The following is an 18,410-nucleotide window of genomic DNA, read 5'->3' as shown; positions in this document are numbered from 1 at the left end:
GGATGTAGGGTGTTGTGTTGGATGTAGGGTGTTGTGTTGGATGTAGGGTGTTGTGTTGGGGTGTTGTGCTAGATGTTGGGGTGTTGTGCTGGATGTTGGATTGGGTGTTGGATGTGCTATGCGTTTTGTTGGATGTAGGGTGCTGTGCTGGATGTTGCCGGGTTGGGTGTTGTGGTGGTTTCTAGATGTTGTGTTGAATGTTGGGAGGGTTGTGTTCGATGCTCGGGGGTTGGGTGTTGACTTGTGTTGTGTGGAGCTGCAACTTGGGTTGAGTTGGGAGGGGTCTTCCGAAAGTAGCACAGAACGGTCTTGTTTTATTCAAATCTTCTGGAAGTCGTAGATTAGTCTTGGAACGCAGAGTAGAAACTTCCGGAAGAGTCAACACACTTCGACTTGTCGGACTGCGTGTTCTCAATGTCCACGCTCTTTCCCCCGCTGTATTTTAAAATAAATTATAAGAGGTGCGTCTTATAATCCGGTAGTTATGCGAGACATTTGTAGAACTTTATTGGGCTGCGTCTTATAATCCGGTAGTTGTGCGAGGGACCAGCAGGATTATTTCAATGCGCCTTTATTTCATTGGCAAATAGGAACCCACAAGTCATCTCATGGCAAATATTAATATTTTTGACATCTGAACAATCACTCCACCACACTCTCGTGTAAACATTCGTGCACGCCCCAATATGCACCTGTGCAGATTCACACGCATGTGCCCGCACACTGACACACATGGAACATATGACCCTTGTGGGTGGGGGGGGGGGGGGTCTTAAGATTCATAGCCCACAACCCTATACGGGGTGCGAACCAGGGTCGACAAGGGCGGTGAGCCTCGCCTTTGAGTGGCACTTCTCACCACGTGACAGTCCTCGAATGTGAATTAATAACGCCCACCGTTCATTCGGGCCGAATTAAGTTAAGAACTTAAATTTGCTCTACAATGATGCCCTTTGCTTTGTGCAGTCACTGGCTTTGTTCCCACCGCAAGTAGTTTAGCCGATAGATGTAACCTTGCAATTAAATCGGTGTCCTCAGTGCAGGGCCGGCGGTCGAGACTAAGGACGGAGTGGCAGCCAAAATATGGGAAGCGGTCCGTTCCTCTCGAGTTCGTTCGCCGCGGATGAAACCGGCTCGCTCGGAGCTCGATAAATAATTCCATCGCGGGAGCATGAGAAATGGTGAAAGCTTTAGGCGTTCATCCAGCAGTGGACGGGGCTCGACCAATGGTGAACTAAAGAGACTGTCACAAGCACAATTGGAACCCATGCGTTATCTGCATACAATTTGCAGCCGTGCGAATCTCTTCAAGACGCCCCCCGCGGCTGATTGAGAAACGTTGGTTGGCTCTCATTTGTGTAGAAACGGGTTCCTGCCGACGATTACGTAACTGGGTTAAACTTTCCTAAAAAAACGTAACATGTGCACGTCAGTTTGCTTACGACAACGCAGGGCTTAATTTCAGCTGGGTCTGCCCCAAATTATATATTTGCACATGGAACACCACATCGATCAAAGCCTCTCGCTATGGCTACTACTACTATTCGTGTGCACAATGCTCCAATTTACCAGCGACCAATCCAGCGAGAAAATGAGCCCGAACTTCAAAGGAAACACAGCAATGAGTGACTGACGGGGTCCAAGGCATCAATTGTTCCCGTCCACCCAACCCACAGCCGTCAGTGAAGTTTCACCACGGGGTGGGACTTGAAACCCAAAAACTCCTCTCGTCCCGGTTTTTCTCACCCAGACTCTCGGCTGGAAACGGCAGGCACTAGTCGTGACAAACTTTGGCATCGTTATGTGAACGGCGACTTCCCCACCCCCCCCCCAAAGATAAAGATCCTTTGTCTTCCCAGTGGCGATGTTTTTACACACCGCAAGAGGTACTCATTTGAGGCTGAGTCGACCTAGGGGAGGCCCATGACCAGCCGTGAGCGAGAATCGAACCCGGGTCGCTGGATTCGTAGCGCAGTGAGCTCACCGCAACACTACCGCTCCCCACCCACGTAAACGTATACGGCAATCCCAAAGAGACCTGAGTCACCCTCTCCTCTTCCCGTCGATATTAAAGTCACCCCACCCCAACAAGTACTTCCACCACCAGAGTAATAACATCCAGTGGTGCCATGTTGTTGGCAAGGACCCTGGTGCAAGGGCATGGACCCTGGTGCAAGGGCACGTGTTTTGTGTGTTTAGTGGCACACCGCTTCACAGCAACTTAGTGTCTTGCATCACAGCTCATCTCAAACATTCCAACGCCTTGCTGCAATATAGCCAAGGGGACCCCCTCCCCCCACCCCTATAGGCAGCTGTCTCGACGTGGTAGTGTGCACAGCACCGACCTGCTAAGTCAGCATTCGTCTGCCAGAGTAGGGGGGGGCGACGCAGCTATGTGGTTTTACCCTATTAAGTAATTTTCTAATCACTTAAAAAAATCAGGATTAATTTTGTACCATGACGCTGGCACACTTTTGTCCAATCCCCCCTCCACCCCCCATCTTCGGAGCCCAGCGCCCGGGCCCCGGTGCAGTTGCACTGCCTACGCACTCAACAGCTAAGCCACCGGTGTGTGCGCGCGCTTACACACGTCACACGCATCGCACAGGATTGTTGGTTGCAGCTGGGCTGCTTTCACAGGACTCAAGCCGGTAAAAAAAAACAATAATTACAGAGGCGTCTGTGTAAATCTAAGCTGCACCTCAGGTACAGTGCTCTTGTATACTGGCTTTAAGAATATTTTATTCAGAATACGACATGGCTTCGCCATTGGTTTCGCCGTCCCATATTCATCAGCACGGCGCAGCGCCGCTCACCGATGCCACTGGGTTGCCGTCGCAACCTGCTGCGGTTTTTCAAGCCAGGCAAGGCCCACCCCACCGCAAGTTAATGACGCCATGGTGACAGAAAAGTAAAGTGGAATTGGCAGGAATGAAGGCCGGGGGTCGAGTCTTAATGACCGAGTAGCAGCCAAAGAAGGGAACAGGCCCAAGCGCTAACGTCCACCACCGCGGAGACGGAGGGAAGAAACAAACTTGCGGCAAGGCAGCAAGACGGATTGTTGCATCGCAAAACTGAAAAATGGCAGAGGATTGGGGGGGGGCACCTGCAACTAAGCAGTTTATTATTAATCGTGGCTAATGATAAGGATGGCGACGACTCTCAACGGGCCCTCACCCAGGCTAAATAAATGTAAAAGATGTCAAAACGCAGGCCTGAAATTGCCTGCCCACACCACTGCTGGCGAAAGCGCCTCCACTTGAAGAAGCTCTGGAGAGCCCCCGGTATGCTGCCTCCTCCGTGACGTTGGCCAGACAATGTTTGAAGAGGCGAGAGTTCCCACATTTACACCACCACACGCGACCCACCCATCGGGCTCTGAAAAGTTATTTCGCCCCAATGGTTTACGCCGCATTTTAGACCGATGGAAAGAAATCAATCAATGCGACGGAGGGGGGCAAATGTTTCCGGACAGAACAAACTAAAAGTTACGGACAGAGGAAAAATAAAATAATCGATTCCCCGAATCGAAGATCCTAAATACTGCGACAATTCATCCAGTCGCTGGGAGGAAATTGCTGCTGGCCTGACCCGCATACGGCGATAACGATTGGTCCTTGCGTCACACATCAGGTCCGTTGTGAACCACGTGTGGTCAGCTCTTAATTATCCGTGCTTCAAAATGAATGTCTTTGTACGAGCCCCTTCTGTCAGTTATCCTCTCCTTACTCGTCGAAGGGCCAGTGACTTGGTGCCTGCGTGACCACGAGCACGTCTGGAAGTAAACCGGTTCCTTTGAGAAGCAATGACAATAGACAACGCACTCTGCGTCTTCACCCTCGCTACACAAAGGCAAACGTCTATTAGGGGGTTGTAGCCTAATCTACTACGTACGTGGTGCATTATCCATGTTGTCGTTTTATTCGGGCCCGCCCCTCTCCCCCCTCATTTCCCAGGATAATCGAGAGTTGACTAATTGCAGGTATAATTGGTCCTAATTCGGCTTAGCATTGGTCTACCTTTAGCACATGTCCCTCGACTTAATGCCAACCTCAACTTAACTACTCCACAGTGACATTACCGATGGCCAAAACAAGAAAAAGCAAAACATCTGGCGACCTGCTACATCTAATATAATACGGCAACATACCACAATAATAACGAAAAATAACACGCTTTTGATCAGAAATTTGTACAAATAAAAAACGAGAAGATAAATGAGTTGGCGTTTTTAAGCGCTTATAAGCGCGCGCGCTGATTGGTGAACTGCAGGGCTCGTGCAGAGCGCGCGCGTGCCGGCTGAGTGCCGAGTTGCTACCGGCCGCCCCCCGTGCATGCCAGCTGGGCGGGCACGCCTTAACGAGGAGCTCCCTCCGCCAACGACATTCCTTCCCGCGGCGCATGGCGACCTGGTGTGGAATGACCGTGATGTTGCACATTAACTGTGCTCCAGTGACGAGCAAATGACCGTCCTTGCGACTGTTCCAGTAATGGCTCGGCAGATGCATTTAAGGTAAAGACATCGCCAAAACTACCTTGCCTCGTGATCGCAGGACCGAACTGGTTACTGATAAAGTGACTTTGCCAAACGACCTCTCTCCGGTGATTGCTTTGGATTATTCGATATCACTTTCACGATCTTGCCTGTAAATCGCTGAACGACCCCGTTCTCAGATTAAAGCCGTTTCGCTTCATGGTTGCGGTCTGGGATCGCTGAATTCATTTCAGGTGAAGCCAATTAATGTAATCATTCCACTAGTGATGGCCGAACGATCCCAGACGAAGCCATCTCACCGCTGGAGGACAGATGCCACCACCAGTCACCCTCTCCCAAATACGTTCCCCGTTAAATAACACTCCCTATGGCATCACACCCTTCCATGGAATCACTCCCCATGGCGTCACATCCTCCCATGGCATCACACACTCCATGGCATCACACACTCCCGCGTGGCTCCACACCATCTCATGGCATCACACATTCCCCGTGGAATCACACTCCCACGGCATCACTCCCCGTAAGGTCACCACTCCCCGTGGCGTCACGCCATTAACGGTCGTGCGGCACATCACCACGACGAGAAGAACGGCTTGCGGCTGTTGAAGGTCTGTGTGAAGGCGTCGCTGAGTGTGCGGATGCGCGAGCCCCCCGTGCCACCCCCGGCGCTACCGGCACTGCGCTCGATGAGCACGCACGGCATCCCCACCAGCTGCAGCGGGGAGCGTCCGTCGCGCAGAGCCTGCGTCAGGTTCAGGATCTGGCGACAGCAAGGGGGACGCGGGGACAACGCGGAAGAGGGGAGTCACGGTTGAGGAGAGATGGTGTGAGTGTATGAGTGTTTGTGTGTGCACGCATGAGTGTGTGTGTGTGCGTGTGTGTGGCGTAGCGGTTGGCACGCTGCACTATGAACCCGGCGAATATCTGAACTGGTCCTGGGCACCCCCTATGTCGATTCAGTCTTAAATGAGGACCCGTGTGCAGTGTAAAACATGAGCACTGAAGAGATAGCGGTAGCCAAGAGTGGTTCTGGCCCTACCACCACCACTTTGTGTGCCAATCTGGCCTTCATAGGTGCTCGTTACCAGCACTTGCCCCTACAGTCTGTTCAGGCTGCACAGGGGATTTTTATAGAGGTAAGAAGCAGCTTCTGTTTGGCTGGATAAAGGGGCTAAACGGATGCAGAACGGATTACAGAAGAGATGGACTGATGCGGTACAGAAAGATGTTCAAGCTGATGGAGACTTGGCAATAACCAGTACACCAGCGGTGATTAAATCAGCCTCTGTGGAGGCTCGTGAAGGATGCTGCTGGAAAACTGTAAGCAGTCACCCTCCAGCAACAAGTGAGGGTGTAGAGCATCCACACTAAGCGGAGCGCCGGGCAGCTAAAATGCCGCAAGTTGGCACAGTGGGAAGCGCAAGTGGTGCATCTTACAGTCATCTCAGTCATTCAACCCATAACACACCCGAGTCTGCCCTGTGACCGCCTGCCAGTGAACCTTCCACCCTTCACACGATAGCTTCAACGTGCACCTAGGCTGGCACAAATCGCCGTCTGTGATGACATCACCACCACCAAGTGGCGAGCGGCAGCCGATGTTGCTGCAATGTGCGCGTAAATTTGGCAGTCCGCCCTCACCTGTCCTCTCATCACCGACATCTGCTTCTCAAAAATTGTTCGGTCGAATCCTTTGTCTTCCTACAGCACCGAGCAGCACGCACACACAAACATGATTAATTATTACAGCATCGTCGTAATTATTATAAATTACAACCCCTTGTGTGTTATCGTGTTAGTGTCACTGTGTCAGTGTTACTGTGTTATTGTTATCGTGTCAGTCTCACTGTGTCACCCTCACTGTGTCAGTGTCACTGTGCCAGTGTCACTGTGTCTGTGTCACTGTCAGTGTTATCATGTCACTGTCAGTGTTATCGTGTCAGTGTCATTGTGCCACCGCTGGGATGTGCGTGCCTTGAACAGCTCGTAGAGATCCTCCACCAGGTCCTGCACAAAGTTCATGTCGGAGATCTTTGGCAGCACGAGGTCACACGTGTCCTGAGAGAAGGGAACCTTGGCCTGGGGCAGCCACGCCCAGTAGAACGGATCTACACATACACGTGTACACACACACGTGTACTTATACATCTGTATAATACCAATACCCGCCATTCACCACGAAGTGACGGTGACGTCACCACGGCACCGGTGCCAGGCCAGGTATACAAAAATCTGTAAAATACACGTGAACACACAAATACACGCGTGTACTTATACATCTGTATTACACACGTGTACACACACGTACACAAATACACGTAGTTATTTATATATACACAAAAACACGTGTATATAAACACGTGTACACACAAATACAGGAAGCATATACACACGCACACAAAAATACACGTTACAACAACTGTCGTCCTCCACGAAGTGGCGGTGACATCACCACTGTGCTTGTGCCAGAGTTGGTGTATCGTGCAAACAAACGCCACCCTCAGCAATTCACTTGACAGGTCATCTCTGCCGGGCGTTTTCCTGGTCTCAGCCTCTGGATGACCCTTGGCACTTCTACAACGGATGGCACATCAGCCAGCCACTCACAGGAAGCGGCGTGCATCTAAGTCACCAACACGTGGATGAGGAACCAAGCCAGGGTCCTGTCCATTGTAGCTACTCCCAGTAACTAGCGTAGTTAGCCTGGTGGTCCACCACCATAGGTTATCTGGTAAAGGGGCAGTAACCCAGCAGGGATGAGCACTCTGAACTCGCTCAATTGAAAAAGAGAGATGACATTGTCATCCTTTCAGCTGACAAGGGAAATACCACGGTCATCATGGATAAAACCACATACAACAACAAAATCCAGGACCTTCTTAATGATGGCAGTTATACTAAAATCAACAAAGATCCTACCAAACGCCTGGCTACAAAAACCAACAATATCATCACTAATTCGACTTCTCTAATCAAACTGACCAAGCAGCTCTCTCTAAACCCTTCGGCTGCTAGACCACCCAGATTTTATGGTCTTCCAAAAATCCATAAAAAAGGTACTCCACTCCGTCCTATCGTTTCTACCATCAACTCACCTACGTACAAATTGGCCCGATTTCTGTCTGAGACCCTGCTTCTATTCACGGGCAAGACCACCTCAGCAGTACTTAATTCAGCTCACTTGGTTTCTCTAATAAAGGACATTTCAGTCTCCAGATGATTTGCTTGTCAGCTTCGATGTAGTCTCTCTGTTCATCAAGGTATCTGTACCTGACACCATAGCAATCATTGAAGACTTGGTCCAACATGGACTAAATCCTGATGTACCAACTTTGGTGAGGCACTGCCTTACCAACACTAACTTCATCTGGAATGGTACATTCTACAAACAAAATGAAGGTACCCCTATGGGTTCTCCCTTATCACAAGTGGTCGCGAATGTTTTCATGTAGAAATTTTAACCAAGCAAAGTCGTAACTTGCTATGGTGCTTCCATTCTTCCCTGCCGTTTGGCTGCTATCTCCGACTCTCTGAGTTGCAATGCCCTGTTAGGTGCCTCTGCATTAACGGGCTGGGGTCTCACTAACATGGCCACCTCTGCTCCCTTAGCCTCGATGTATCGATGGTTTTGGCTGTGTGATGGGCTTTGTGTCTCACTGGCGCGACCACAGTTGCGGTGGTTCTCTTGCATGGACGCACTTGCCTCTCACAGCAGTTGGCAGCGCCGCAGCTTGTGTTACACATAGACATGACATTAACTTGCTAATCCCCCTAATCTCTATGCCTAATCTCTCCCAGCAACATAGTGCTGATCTCCCATCAACACTGCTGTTGTGAGCATATGCGGAGACGATACTCTTATGCTGCGACGGAAGCTCATTTCATGCTCATCTCTTTACCTAATCTCTCTCTCCCTCATCTCCCCCATTAATACAACTGACGTGCTTGCGTCCGGGGATGGAATTCCTTTCCAGCTCAGACCCGGCCTGCTTGCCCTTCGCCACATATTTAACCTCTTGTTGTAACAGCTCTCTTGCTGGTTCAGCAGTTCCACTGCTGGATTATTTTTTCCGCCTGAGGACGACCGCTTGTGTTGTGATCAAAACGCCGTAATATATTATTTTTTATTTAATTTTTCTACCTACGTGACTTTACTGAAAGAACCAAAGAGTATGGATTCCTGCAGTCACGAAAGCTTCAAATCAAGATTGGGCAGTAACCCCTTTGTGTTAATGTGTTGGGTGTAAATAAATGTGTTGCCTCCAAGAAGTACATCTTCGACTCAGTTGAATCCACTCCACTTGCATTAGAATATATAGAGCAGTTCATATTTTGATGGTATCATGTGGTAATGCTCCATCACATTTAAAATCTAGTACACAGTGAATATTGAACTGAAGCTTGACTTCAAAAAATCTAATCGCAAATCAAATCGCAATATCGGTCAGCAAAATCGCAATTAGATATTTTCCCAAAATTGTTCAGCCCTAGCGCAGTGCGCCAACCGCTACACAACTGCTCCACCATGACCTCCACATACACACACACGCAAATATGCATTCCAAAACCCGGCACGCAAGCGGGGGGCCGGGTGGCACAGAGGTCAGAGCGTTGAGCCGGCACTGCTGAGATCCTGGGATCTCGTCTAGGCTTCAACCGGATTCAAGTGTAGCGAGTTGATGGCCTCAGCCTGGTCACCAACCACTCACATAAAGAGACCAATGGACTCGCATAGAGACCCACAGAAACACATTGAAACCCACAGAGACCGGCTTGTCATTAAACTGGGATCTCAAGTGTAGTGAAGTTACGGTCTCAGCTCAGTCACCAGTGACTCACATTGAGACCCATTGTCTAAACATAACATCTCGCTCTTCTTTGGTTTTTTCGGTAAGGTCACGTAGGTAAAAAATAAAAATAAATTATATCACGACGTAATTACAGCTCATGTGACGAACATTACTCTTGTGTGGCAGGCTGGGTGGATGGGAAAGTGTTGCTCCCCTACTGCGTGGAGCTGGAACATGAGATAGGAGCAGAGAGAGAGAGCTAGGTGAGGTAGACGGGAGAGCCAAGGGAGACACTCACACGCTCGCCACGAGTCCGGGTGCTTGAAGGGAAACGCAAGGCCGTTGTCAATCGCCGCGATTCTCACGGCCGGCTCCCGCTCCACAGCCTCCTGTGTGGCCGCACACACGGGTACAAGACAAAGATCCCCCCGTATAGCCTTAACAGACCATTGGGGAAAGTGCTGTTAACGAGCAGTACCTATGAAGGTTGGCACAGCACATGAGGGGGTGGGTGGGTGGCCAGCACCACTCCCGGTCGCCTTTGTCTCCCCAGTGGTGATGTTTACACACTGTACCCAAGTATTAATTGCAGGCTGAGATGACCTCGGGGAGGCTCGAGACTGGTTCAGAAAATCGTCACTGATGTTCTGCCGTGAGCAGGAATCGAACTCGGGTCGCCAGGTTCGAAGCACAGCGCACTAGCCGCTCCACTACCATAAACACACAAGGCAAAGAACGCCCGTATAGCCTCAACAGACTGTTCGGGCAAGTGCTGTTAGTGAGGAACTATGAAGGCCAGCATGATATGAGGGGGTGGGTGGTCTACGTAAGGGAGGCCCAGAACCGGTTCAGATAATACACACCAATGTTGGCTGTAAGCAGGAATCGAACTTGTGCCCCCAGGTTCGAAGCGCAATGCGCTAACCGCTTGACTACCGCTCCCCACACGAGTACACACACGCACGCGCGCACGCACACACAGACAGGGAGACTCCCCTTGTGCGCGTGACTCGCTCACCTGCTCCTTGTCCTTGTCCGTCTCCTTGCGAGGTTCATACTTAATGAGCCAGTTGTCATTGCCACGGTCTGACACCGCCAGCCGCAGCCACCATTTCACACCATCACAACGAGAATTGTAACGGGTCAGTGTTAGCGGCTATGGGTTCGTGTACGTACTGTGTGTCAGTGTTATGTCAGTGTCATGTCTTGCTGCAATATCAGTGTTAAAATACTCAATTCGGATTAAAGTACAACACTGCAGCATCATCACGGTCTACTGAAAAAACCTGGCAGGATCGCTCAGAAAAAGAGTCATGAGACTCCGTGATGCTTTGCTGGATAAACAAGTACAATAACAATAAATAATAACATGTCACTGCTGTGTCCGTGTGAGGATTGTGTGCCCCTCCTGTGTGTCACTGATGTGTCCCTATGAGTGTTGTCTGTTACACGTGTGTCACCGCTAGGTGTCATTGCTGTGTGTCTATGCAAGAGTTGTGTCACGACTATATGTCATTGTTGTGTGTCCGTATGAGTCATGTCTGTCAATACTGTGTCACTGTTGTGTCCACATGAGTGTTGTGCGTCACTGCTGTGTGCTACCGCTGCATGTCAGTGCGAGTGCTGTGTGACCGCTGTGTTACCGCTATGTGTGACCGCTATGTGTGACCGCTATGTGTCACCGCTGTGTGTGACCGCTATGTGTCTCCACTGTGTGCCACAACTGCGTGTCTGTGCGAGTGCTGCGTGTGACCTCTGTGTTACCGCTGTGTCCCCGCTGTGTGTCACCACTGTGTGCCACCGCTACGTGTCGGTATAAGTGCGATGGTGGCGAGCGCACCGGTGTTGCGGATGATATAGTCGAGGCACACAAGCTTCTCGAACTCAAGCTGCAGCTGCTTGTTGGTGTTCTCTGGCAGGGGCTCCACCTCGAAGCGTCGCAGCCAATCCTCGGCATCTTTATAGCCCTCCACGAACAGCTGCAGAGAGCCTACCTACTCACACAGACAAAGACCCCCCCCCCCCTATTGCCTTAACAGACTGTTGGGGCAAGTGCTGTTAGCGAGTAGCACCTATGAAGGCAGGAACACCTTTGTATCCCCAGCGGCTGTTTATACACCACACTAGTTTCTCAATTGAGGCTGAGTCGACCTAGGGGAGCCCCACAACTGGTTCAGATAATCGTCACTGGTGTTGGCCATGAGCGGGAATCGAACTCGGATCGCTGGTTTCCCGATGCAGTGCGCTAACCCCTACGCTACCGCTCCCCATTCACGTACGCAGATACACACAAAGACACAGATCCCCCATATAGCCTGAACAGACCGTTGAAGCAAGTACTGTTCGCGATTATGGCACAAGCAGGGGTGGGTGGACAGAACGACACCTTTATCTCTCCAGTGCTGATGTATTCACACCGTACCACGCACTCGCCGATGGCCTAATCGACCTAGGGAAGGCTCAGAGCCAGTTCAAACATTCACCACTGGTGTTGGCCATCAGCGGGAAACTCGGGTCACCAGGATCGTAGCACAGTGTGTTAACCGCTACTCTACTGCTCCCCACTGCACACACATACACACGCACTTTCACACTCGCAACCAAATTTCACACTCGAATACAAAATCACAAAGTTAAAGATCCCCCGTGTAGCCTTTAAAAGACTGTTGCCACAAGTGCTATTCAGCGAGCACCTATGAAAGCCAACATGGCACACGAGGGGGTGGGTGGACAACACTACACCCGGCCGCTTTTGTATCCCCTCTGCTGATTTTATGCAGCACGCCAGGTAGTTATTTAAGATTGAGTTGACTGAGGGGAGGCGCAGGATCGGTTCAAATATTTTCCACTGATCGTGAACATCGAACTCACGTCACTGGGTTTGTAGCACAGTGCACTAACCACTGAGCCACCGCTGCCCACAAAATCATGAAACAAAGACAAAGATCCCCCCTATAACCTTAAAAGACAGTTGGGGCAAGTACTATTATCGAGCACCTATACAGGCCGGGAAGGTACACGAGGGGGTGGGTGGCCAGCAAAAAAGCCCGGCCACCTTTGTCTCCCGAGTGGCAATGTTTTACACAAACACACCAGGTATTCATTTGAGGCCGAGTCTATCCAGGGGAGGCCGGGTTCGTAGCGCAGCGCGGTAACCGCTACACTACCACTCCCTACGCAACACACATAACAATGACGTAATTCACCACTACAAGGTGGCGACAAGCACATACCTTAGGCGGAAGGCCGATTCTGTGGAATCTGCGTCCGATCTCCGGCACTCGTTCCAGCGCAAGCTTCTTGCCACGTGACTTGGCGCGGTCGATGGCTCCGTAGTGAAATGCCTCACTTGCTAGCCACACCACCTGCACACGCCACCACCACAACAAATACCACAAACCGTAGTAAAACGCCTCGCATGGTAGCCACACCACCTGCACCCACCACCATCACAACAACCGAAATGAAACAACTCGCTCGCTAGCCACAATACCTGCACACGCCACCACCACACTCACAACTGTAGTGAAATGCCTCACTCTCCAGCCATACCACCTACATATCCCACCACCACAACCAAGTCCTCGATCCATCTCCTCTTGATCCCCCATCAATCCCCTCCATCACCCTGCGTCTCCCCCTGTTCCCATTTGTCCCCTTATTAAACCTATTTGCTCATCTTCGTGTTTTCCACCAAGATAAAGATGAAATCATAGCCCAAGTCGTTGATACTACCGCCACCACCATCAACACCCCCCCCCACCACCACCTTACCTCACCGCTACCAACTCATTTCCACTCCGCCAGATCCTGCAGCTGCTGCACAGGAGACACGGAACCTCCTTCTCTACCACTTCTCCCATCTCCATGTCCCCGTGTTTGTCCCCCCGTCTCTCCACAATGTATCCATGTCTGTCCCTGTGTGTGTATCCGTGTGGAGAGCAGTAGTGTAGCAGTGAGCATGCTGCATATGAACCCGGTGACCAGAGTTCGATTCCTGCTCATGGCCAACACCAGTGACTATTATCAGAACCGGTCCTGGGCCTTCTCTAGGTCGACTCAGCCTAAAATGAGTACCTGGTGCAATGTGTAAACATCACCATTGGGAAGACATGGGCGACCGGCCGTGGTGTTGGCTGCCTACCCCCTCGTGTGCCATGCCAGCCTTCATTAGGTGCTGCTTGCTATCAACACTTGCCTCTACAGCCTGTTGAGGCTATACGGGGGATCTTTGGGTGTCCATGTGCGTGTCCCCCAGTCAACGTCTCCCCCCCTCACCCCACCACCGTGTCCATCCCCCCGGCTCCCCCCTCGCCACTATGCGCCGTGTATCTCCGCACCTTGGTCTTGGGCACGATGTTGAGGCCGAGCGTGGAGTCGACGAGGCTGGCGCCAGCCTCGGACAGGTAGCCCTGGTTGAGCACCAGGCAGTCCCGGCCGAAGCAGCAGGGGCAGCACAGCTTCTGCAACCATTTGGTCCACTTGGGGTTGAGCTGCCCATACGGCTCCTCAGACTTGGGCTTGAACACCCCCACGGACTTCTGCGCACGGTGTCGCGCGTGCAGAGACAACAATCCCCAATGGGGGCCGGGTGGTGACATTCGCGCCCCGCAACAACAAGGACCCAGGGATTGATTCCTGGCTCGGGTGTCTATCTACATGGAGTTTGTGTATGTTCTCTCTCCTCTCTCCCCCCCTCTGTTCTCCAGTTTCTCCAGTTTCCTCCCATAGTAAAAAAAAGATGTACAACATCGTTGGTATTGGACCAAAACATCCCCAATGATCAAAAAATACCCGCAAGATACTCAAATCAGGTTATACAAAGAAGCAACCTCGCCCCACTACTGTAAAAAAATACTTGGCAGGACCCTCCTGAAGAATTTTTAGACTTTTTTGAGTAAGCAGAGTAAAATGAAGTGAATGATATGTGTGTTTCTGTTGACATCTGTTCTGCAACCCCTCAGGGGAGTCTGAGGGGAATGGTAGCACAGTGGTTAACGATCTGCGTTGAAAACCAGGCAACCCCAAATTCGATTCCTGGGGGAGTGGGGCGCTGTGGTGGAGGGATGTGGTAGTGTGTGTGTGTCTTTATGTGGGTCCATGTGTACATGTGTGTGTTTCTGTGTGCCATACATGTGTATGTATGTTCGTGTTTGTGTGTAGATGTGTGTAGGTGTGTGTATGTATATGTGGGGAACGGTGGTGCAGCAGGTAGTGCACTGCACTACAAACTCGGCAACGAGAATTCGATTTCCGCTCGCGGCCAACACCAGTGACGAATATTTGAACCAGTCCTGAGCCTCCCTTAGGCCAACTCCATCTCAAATGATTACCTGATGCGATGTAAAGTATAAACATCGCCAATGGGGAGAGAAAGGCGGCCGGGCATGGTGCTGATCACCCACCCCCTCGTGTGCAGTGAACAGCCTTTATAAGAGTCTCATTAACAGCACTTGCCCGCAACAGTCTATAAAGGCAAAACAGGGGAACTTTGTCTTGTATAGGTGTGCGTATGATATGTATATGTGGTGGGCGGTAGTGTAGCAGTTAGTACGCTGCGCTGCAAACCTGGCGATGCGAGTTCGATTCCCACTCATGACCAATAACAGTGGCAAATATTTTAACTGGTCCTGGGCCTCCCCTAGGTCAACCCAGCCTCAAATGATTAACTGGTGCAATGTGTAAACATCACCACTCCAGAGAGAAAGGTGGCTAGGTGTGGTGCTGGCAGTGGGTCGTTAGCAGCACTTGCCCCAATAGTCTGTGGAGGCTATACGTGGGATCTTCAGTAGTGTCCCCAACCCCTGCCCCACGACCTCTCACCCCTGACAGATCTCGCACAAAGTAGCTGCCGCTGGAGCCCTGCGAGATCCTCTGCGGCTCCACGCCGGCCTCCATGGCGCGCTCCACGCTGCACACCACTTCCGAGAACTGCTGGTCACGCGGGAACGCGTTCAAAGAGTCGGGGGCGGCGGCAGTGTGCGGAGACGAGGGGGAGTCGCGCCGGTGGTGGTGGTGCTGGTGGAGGTAGTGGTGGTGGTAGGGACTTGTAGGGCACAGCTGACCGTCCCTGCCGGATGGAGGCACCGACGTGAGCAAGCACGCTTTGGGAGCACCTCTACAGGACCCCGCAAGACCAGGAAGGTCACGGGTTCAATCCCAACCCTCATGCCTGTTGTATATTTGGAGTGGTCATGTAGATTTTTTTCACTGGGACCTCCAGTTTTTCCTTCCACATTTAGAAAAATGCATTTAGATTATTAAGATTATTTGGCTGCTATACATTTCCACATGATAAGCCACTTTGTTGAGCTATCATTTGTGGCCAGGTCGCTTCAGAAAAAGAAGCTAAAAGCTCAGTGGGCTTCAACTGGTAAAATAAAATAGTTCAGTTTAATTTGTATATTATTTTAGTGATTAGTTTACCTTTCCTATACTTTGCACTCCTATTGTGTTTTTGTATTGTTTATTTTTGTAATGTTGTGACCCGCCCCTAAAGGACATCTGTGAAAAAGAGCTTTATAGCTCATCGGATTCTCACACTGGATTCCTCCACCCGTGTTGAAGACTTGGTCTACCAGACACTGTTTCATCTCATCCCCCACAACGTGTTCTCAACCATCAGCAACACCGCACTGCAGGTCACAACAACACTCTCACTCACCCACTCATTCATGCACACACTCACTCAATCACTCACCCAATCACCCATTCACTTCACTCGCCCACTCATTCATTTAACCACTCACTCAGTCGCACACTCACCCATTCACTCACTCGCCGACTAATACACACACTTATCCACTCACTTGCCCACCCATTCACGCACCCATCCACTCAACCACTTAACTTTTCTATCACTACTACTGCCATGGTTACTACTGTCCCCCTCTTTATCGGTTTCATCTTTGATAGGGCTGCCTGTTTACTGGCCGTTTGACGCTTTGGGACTCTGAGCCTTTGCTCAGCGACTGCGTTAACAAAAAATTACCACGTGTACACATGCTCAGGCACCACCACCGCGCTTGTGCCAGGCTAGGTGTACCCAGACGCTGATACAGACACACACACAACAGAGACACACTTCGCGGTGACGTTCCCACCAGCAGCGGCCGTGCCAGGCTAGGTTCACTCACAGACACGCATACACACCATGCATACACGATCACGGACACGTATACTGTACAGTATATACACACACACAGTGACGTCACCGCTACACTCATACCAGGCTAGGTCCACCTTTTGACACTCATACACAAAGACATCACGTACAGCATTAAGACTGTTGGAGCAAGTGCTCTCGCGAGCACCTATGGTGGCCAACACCACACACACACACATTGACGTCACCACCACACTCGTGCCAGGCTTGGTGCACCCATAGACACTCACACACCCCACACCCTCTAAAGGCGAAGGCACACACACACACAATGACGTCACCGCCACACTCGTGCCAGACTAGGTGCACCCACCGTCCCCTCAGGTCCCCCGCGGACGAGGCGGCCAGGAGCGGCTCCTTCTCGCCGTCGCGGCCGGGAGATCCCGGGGGAGACTCCGGTACCCTCACGGCGGCGCCGGGCCCGGCCTGGGGCTCGAACCCGACCCGGGAGAAGGCGAGGCTGGCGGGTCGCGGGGTCGAGCGGCCCGGGACCGCGGCAGGGCCGGAGGCGGCGGCGGCGACGGCGGCGGTGGACCCGGCGACTGCGGCGGCGAACACCTCATCCTCCTCATCGCCGTCGTCGTCGTCTTCGTGGTCTCTCAGAGCCTTCATCATCATGGCTTGGGGCAGGGGGGGGAGCAGGGAGACGAACTGTGGACACGGCAACTTGGTCGAGTGGTTATGGTGAGAGGGGTGCAGAGGCGGTGGCTTCCTGTTGGGAGGGCGGGGCTGAGAAATGACGTCATGTCACCTCGAGTTGGCAAGGAATGCGCGAGGGCGTCGTGGCGCACGTGGCGTTAGTGGTGACGTCACAGAGCCTCGTGTTGAGGGTGACGTCACGGCGTGCACCGTGCGGTCTGGTGTGCGTGCCGATGTCTCGAATGTGTTTTTGCGATGGAGGAGAGATTAAAGCGGTGCGTGATGACGTAGTTTCCACGCGAATGATCTGCGCGCCAGAGCGTCCTATTACGACATTGTGATTTATCAACAGCCTAAGCCGACGTGTTTCAGTGCGTCATTATGTCATGCGAGGTTAGTGGGTCATAGAGTGGCTCAAAGTGCACCTGGCTTGGCACGGGCGCCGCGATGACGTCGCCGCCACGGAGTGGCGAATGGCGTTCGTTGGCTATAGATCCGGTGGGTGAAGAATTCACGGATCCTGAAAGATTTGGGACACAGTCCCCATAATGGTTGAGCTCCTCCAGCAGGGGAGGCTGCATTGGCTGGCCCACGTAGCCCGCATGCCCAGCAGCCACCGCATGCCCAAGCAGCTTCTGTTCGGCCGGATAGAGCGGACTAAACGGGCACGGGATGGGAGAGAAAAGAGATGGACTGATGCCGGTACAGGAGCACGTGGAGCTGAGTGAACTTGCCGATGATAGCGGTGTCAAGATCCGCCAGTATTGAGGAGGCCTCTCGTGAAGGAAGCTGCTGAGCAGTTAAGAGGCAGTCGCCCTCCAACAACAACAAAGGGCAGAGGAGCGACGCTCGCAACGAGCGAAACGCCGTGCGGATAAAACGCAGTGAGTTGGCACAGTGGGTGCATCTGCCAGTCGTCTCAGTTAACCCATAACACCTGGATCTGTCCCGTGACCTGCCAGAGAGCCTTCGACACTTCACGTGGCTTCAACGTGCACCTAACCTGGCTTACAAACGCCGTGACGTCACCACCACAGTGGTGAACGGCGGTTGTTGAACGAGTGGGTGAGTGGAAGTGTGAGTGGTTGGGTGGAAGGACCAATGCGAGGTTGAGTCCTGTCTGCTGCTGCTCTATCGTCCCGGGGAGATCCCCGTGGTCCGTGTTTCACCTCGGGTCAGAATCTTTATTCTGGAGAAATCCGATGAGCTATGGCGCCGTTTTCACAGATGTCCAGTAGGAGTGGGTCAGAAAGTTAAAATACAACAAAAACGACATAAGTGCAAGGTATAAGAAAGGTAAGCAAGTCACTACAAATAT

General features: G+C 51.8%; 1 protein-coding gene across 1 annotated transcript; it reads right to left on the bottom strand.

The window, feature by feature from the left end:
* Nucleotides 1-555: 555 nt before the first annotated feature.
* On the bottom strand, nt 556-17,165 carry PI4K2B (phosphatidylinositol 4-kinase type 2 beta). The gene is made up of 10 exons (XM_061548696.1): nt 16,767-17,165; nt 15,112-15,358; nt 13,629-13,829; nt 12,522-12,653; nt 11,129-11,282; nt 10,307-10,374; nt 9,587-9,725; nt 6,473-6,606; nt 6,140-6,199; nt 556-5,258 (listed from the first exon to the last, which is right to left on the bottom strand). Exons 1-10 carry the CDS (start codon nt 17,069-17,071, stop codon nt 5,070-5,072), a joined length of 1,629 nt encoding a protein of 542 aa, XP_061404680.1. The 5' UTR covers nt 17,072-17,165; the 3' UTR covers nt 556-5,069.
* Between the last annotated feature and the right edge of the window lie 1,245 nt (nt 17,166-18,410).

This window comes from Lethenteron reissneri, chromosome 2 (assembly GCF_015708825.2).
Source record: "Lethenteron reissneri isolate LAM-NWPU_2019-01 chromosome 2, ASM1570882v1, whole genome shotgun sequence".
NCBI classification, from domain to species: domain Eukaryota; kingdom Metazoa; phylum Chordata; class Hyperoartia; order Petromyzontiformes; family Petromyzontidae; genus Lethenteron; species Lethenteron reissneri.
This window is presented reverse-complemented; position numbering and strand designations above follow the sequence as displayed.

What these genes read in the sequence shown, in the direction of transcription:
- PI4K2B (XM_061548696.1), bottom strand. Translation starts at nt 17,071, where the DNA reads ATGATGATGAAGGCTCTGAGAGACCACGAAGACGACGACGACGGCGAT. An exon ending in GCGGGGGACCTGAGGGGACG is followed by an intron (nt 15,359 to 16,766) that starts GTGGGTGCACCT and finishes TCCATCCGGCAG; the next exon opens with GGACGGTCAGCTGTGCCCTA. An exon ending in GAATCGGCCTTCCGCCTAAG is followed by an intron (nt 11,283 to 12,521) that starts GTATGTGCTTGT and finishes CTGTGTGAGTAG; the next exon opens with GTAGGCTCTCTGCAGCTGTT.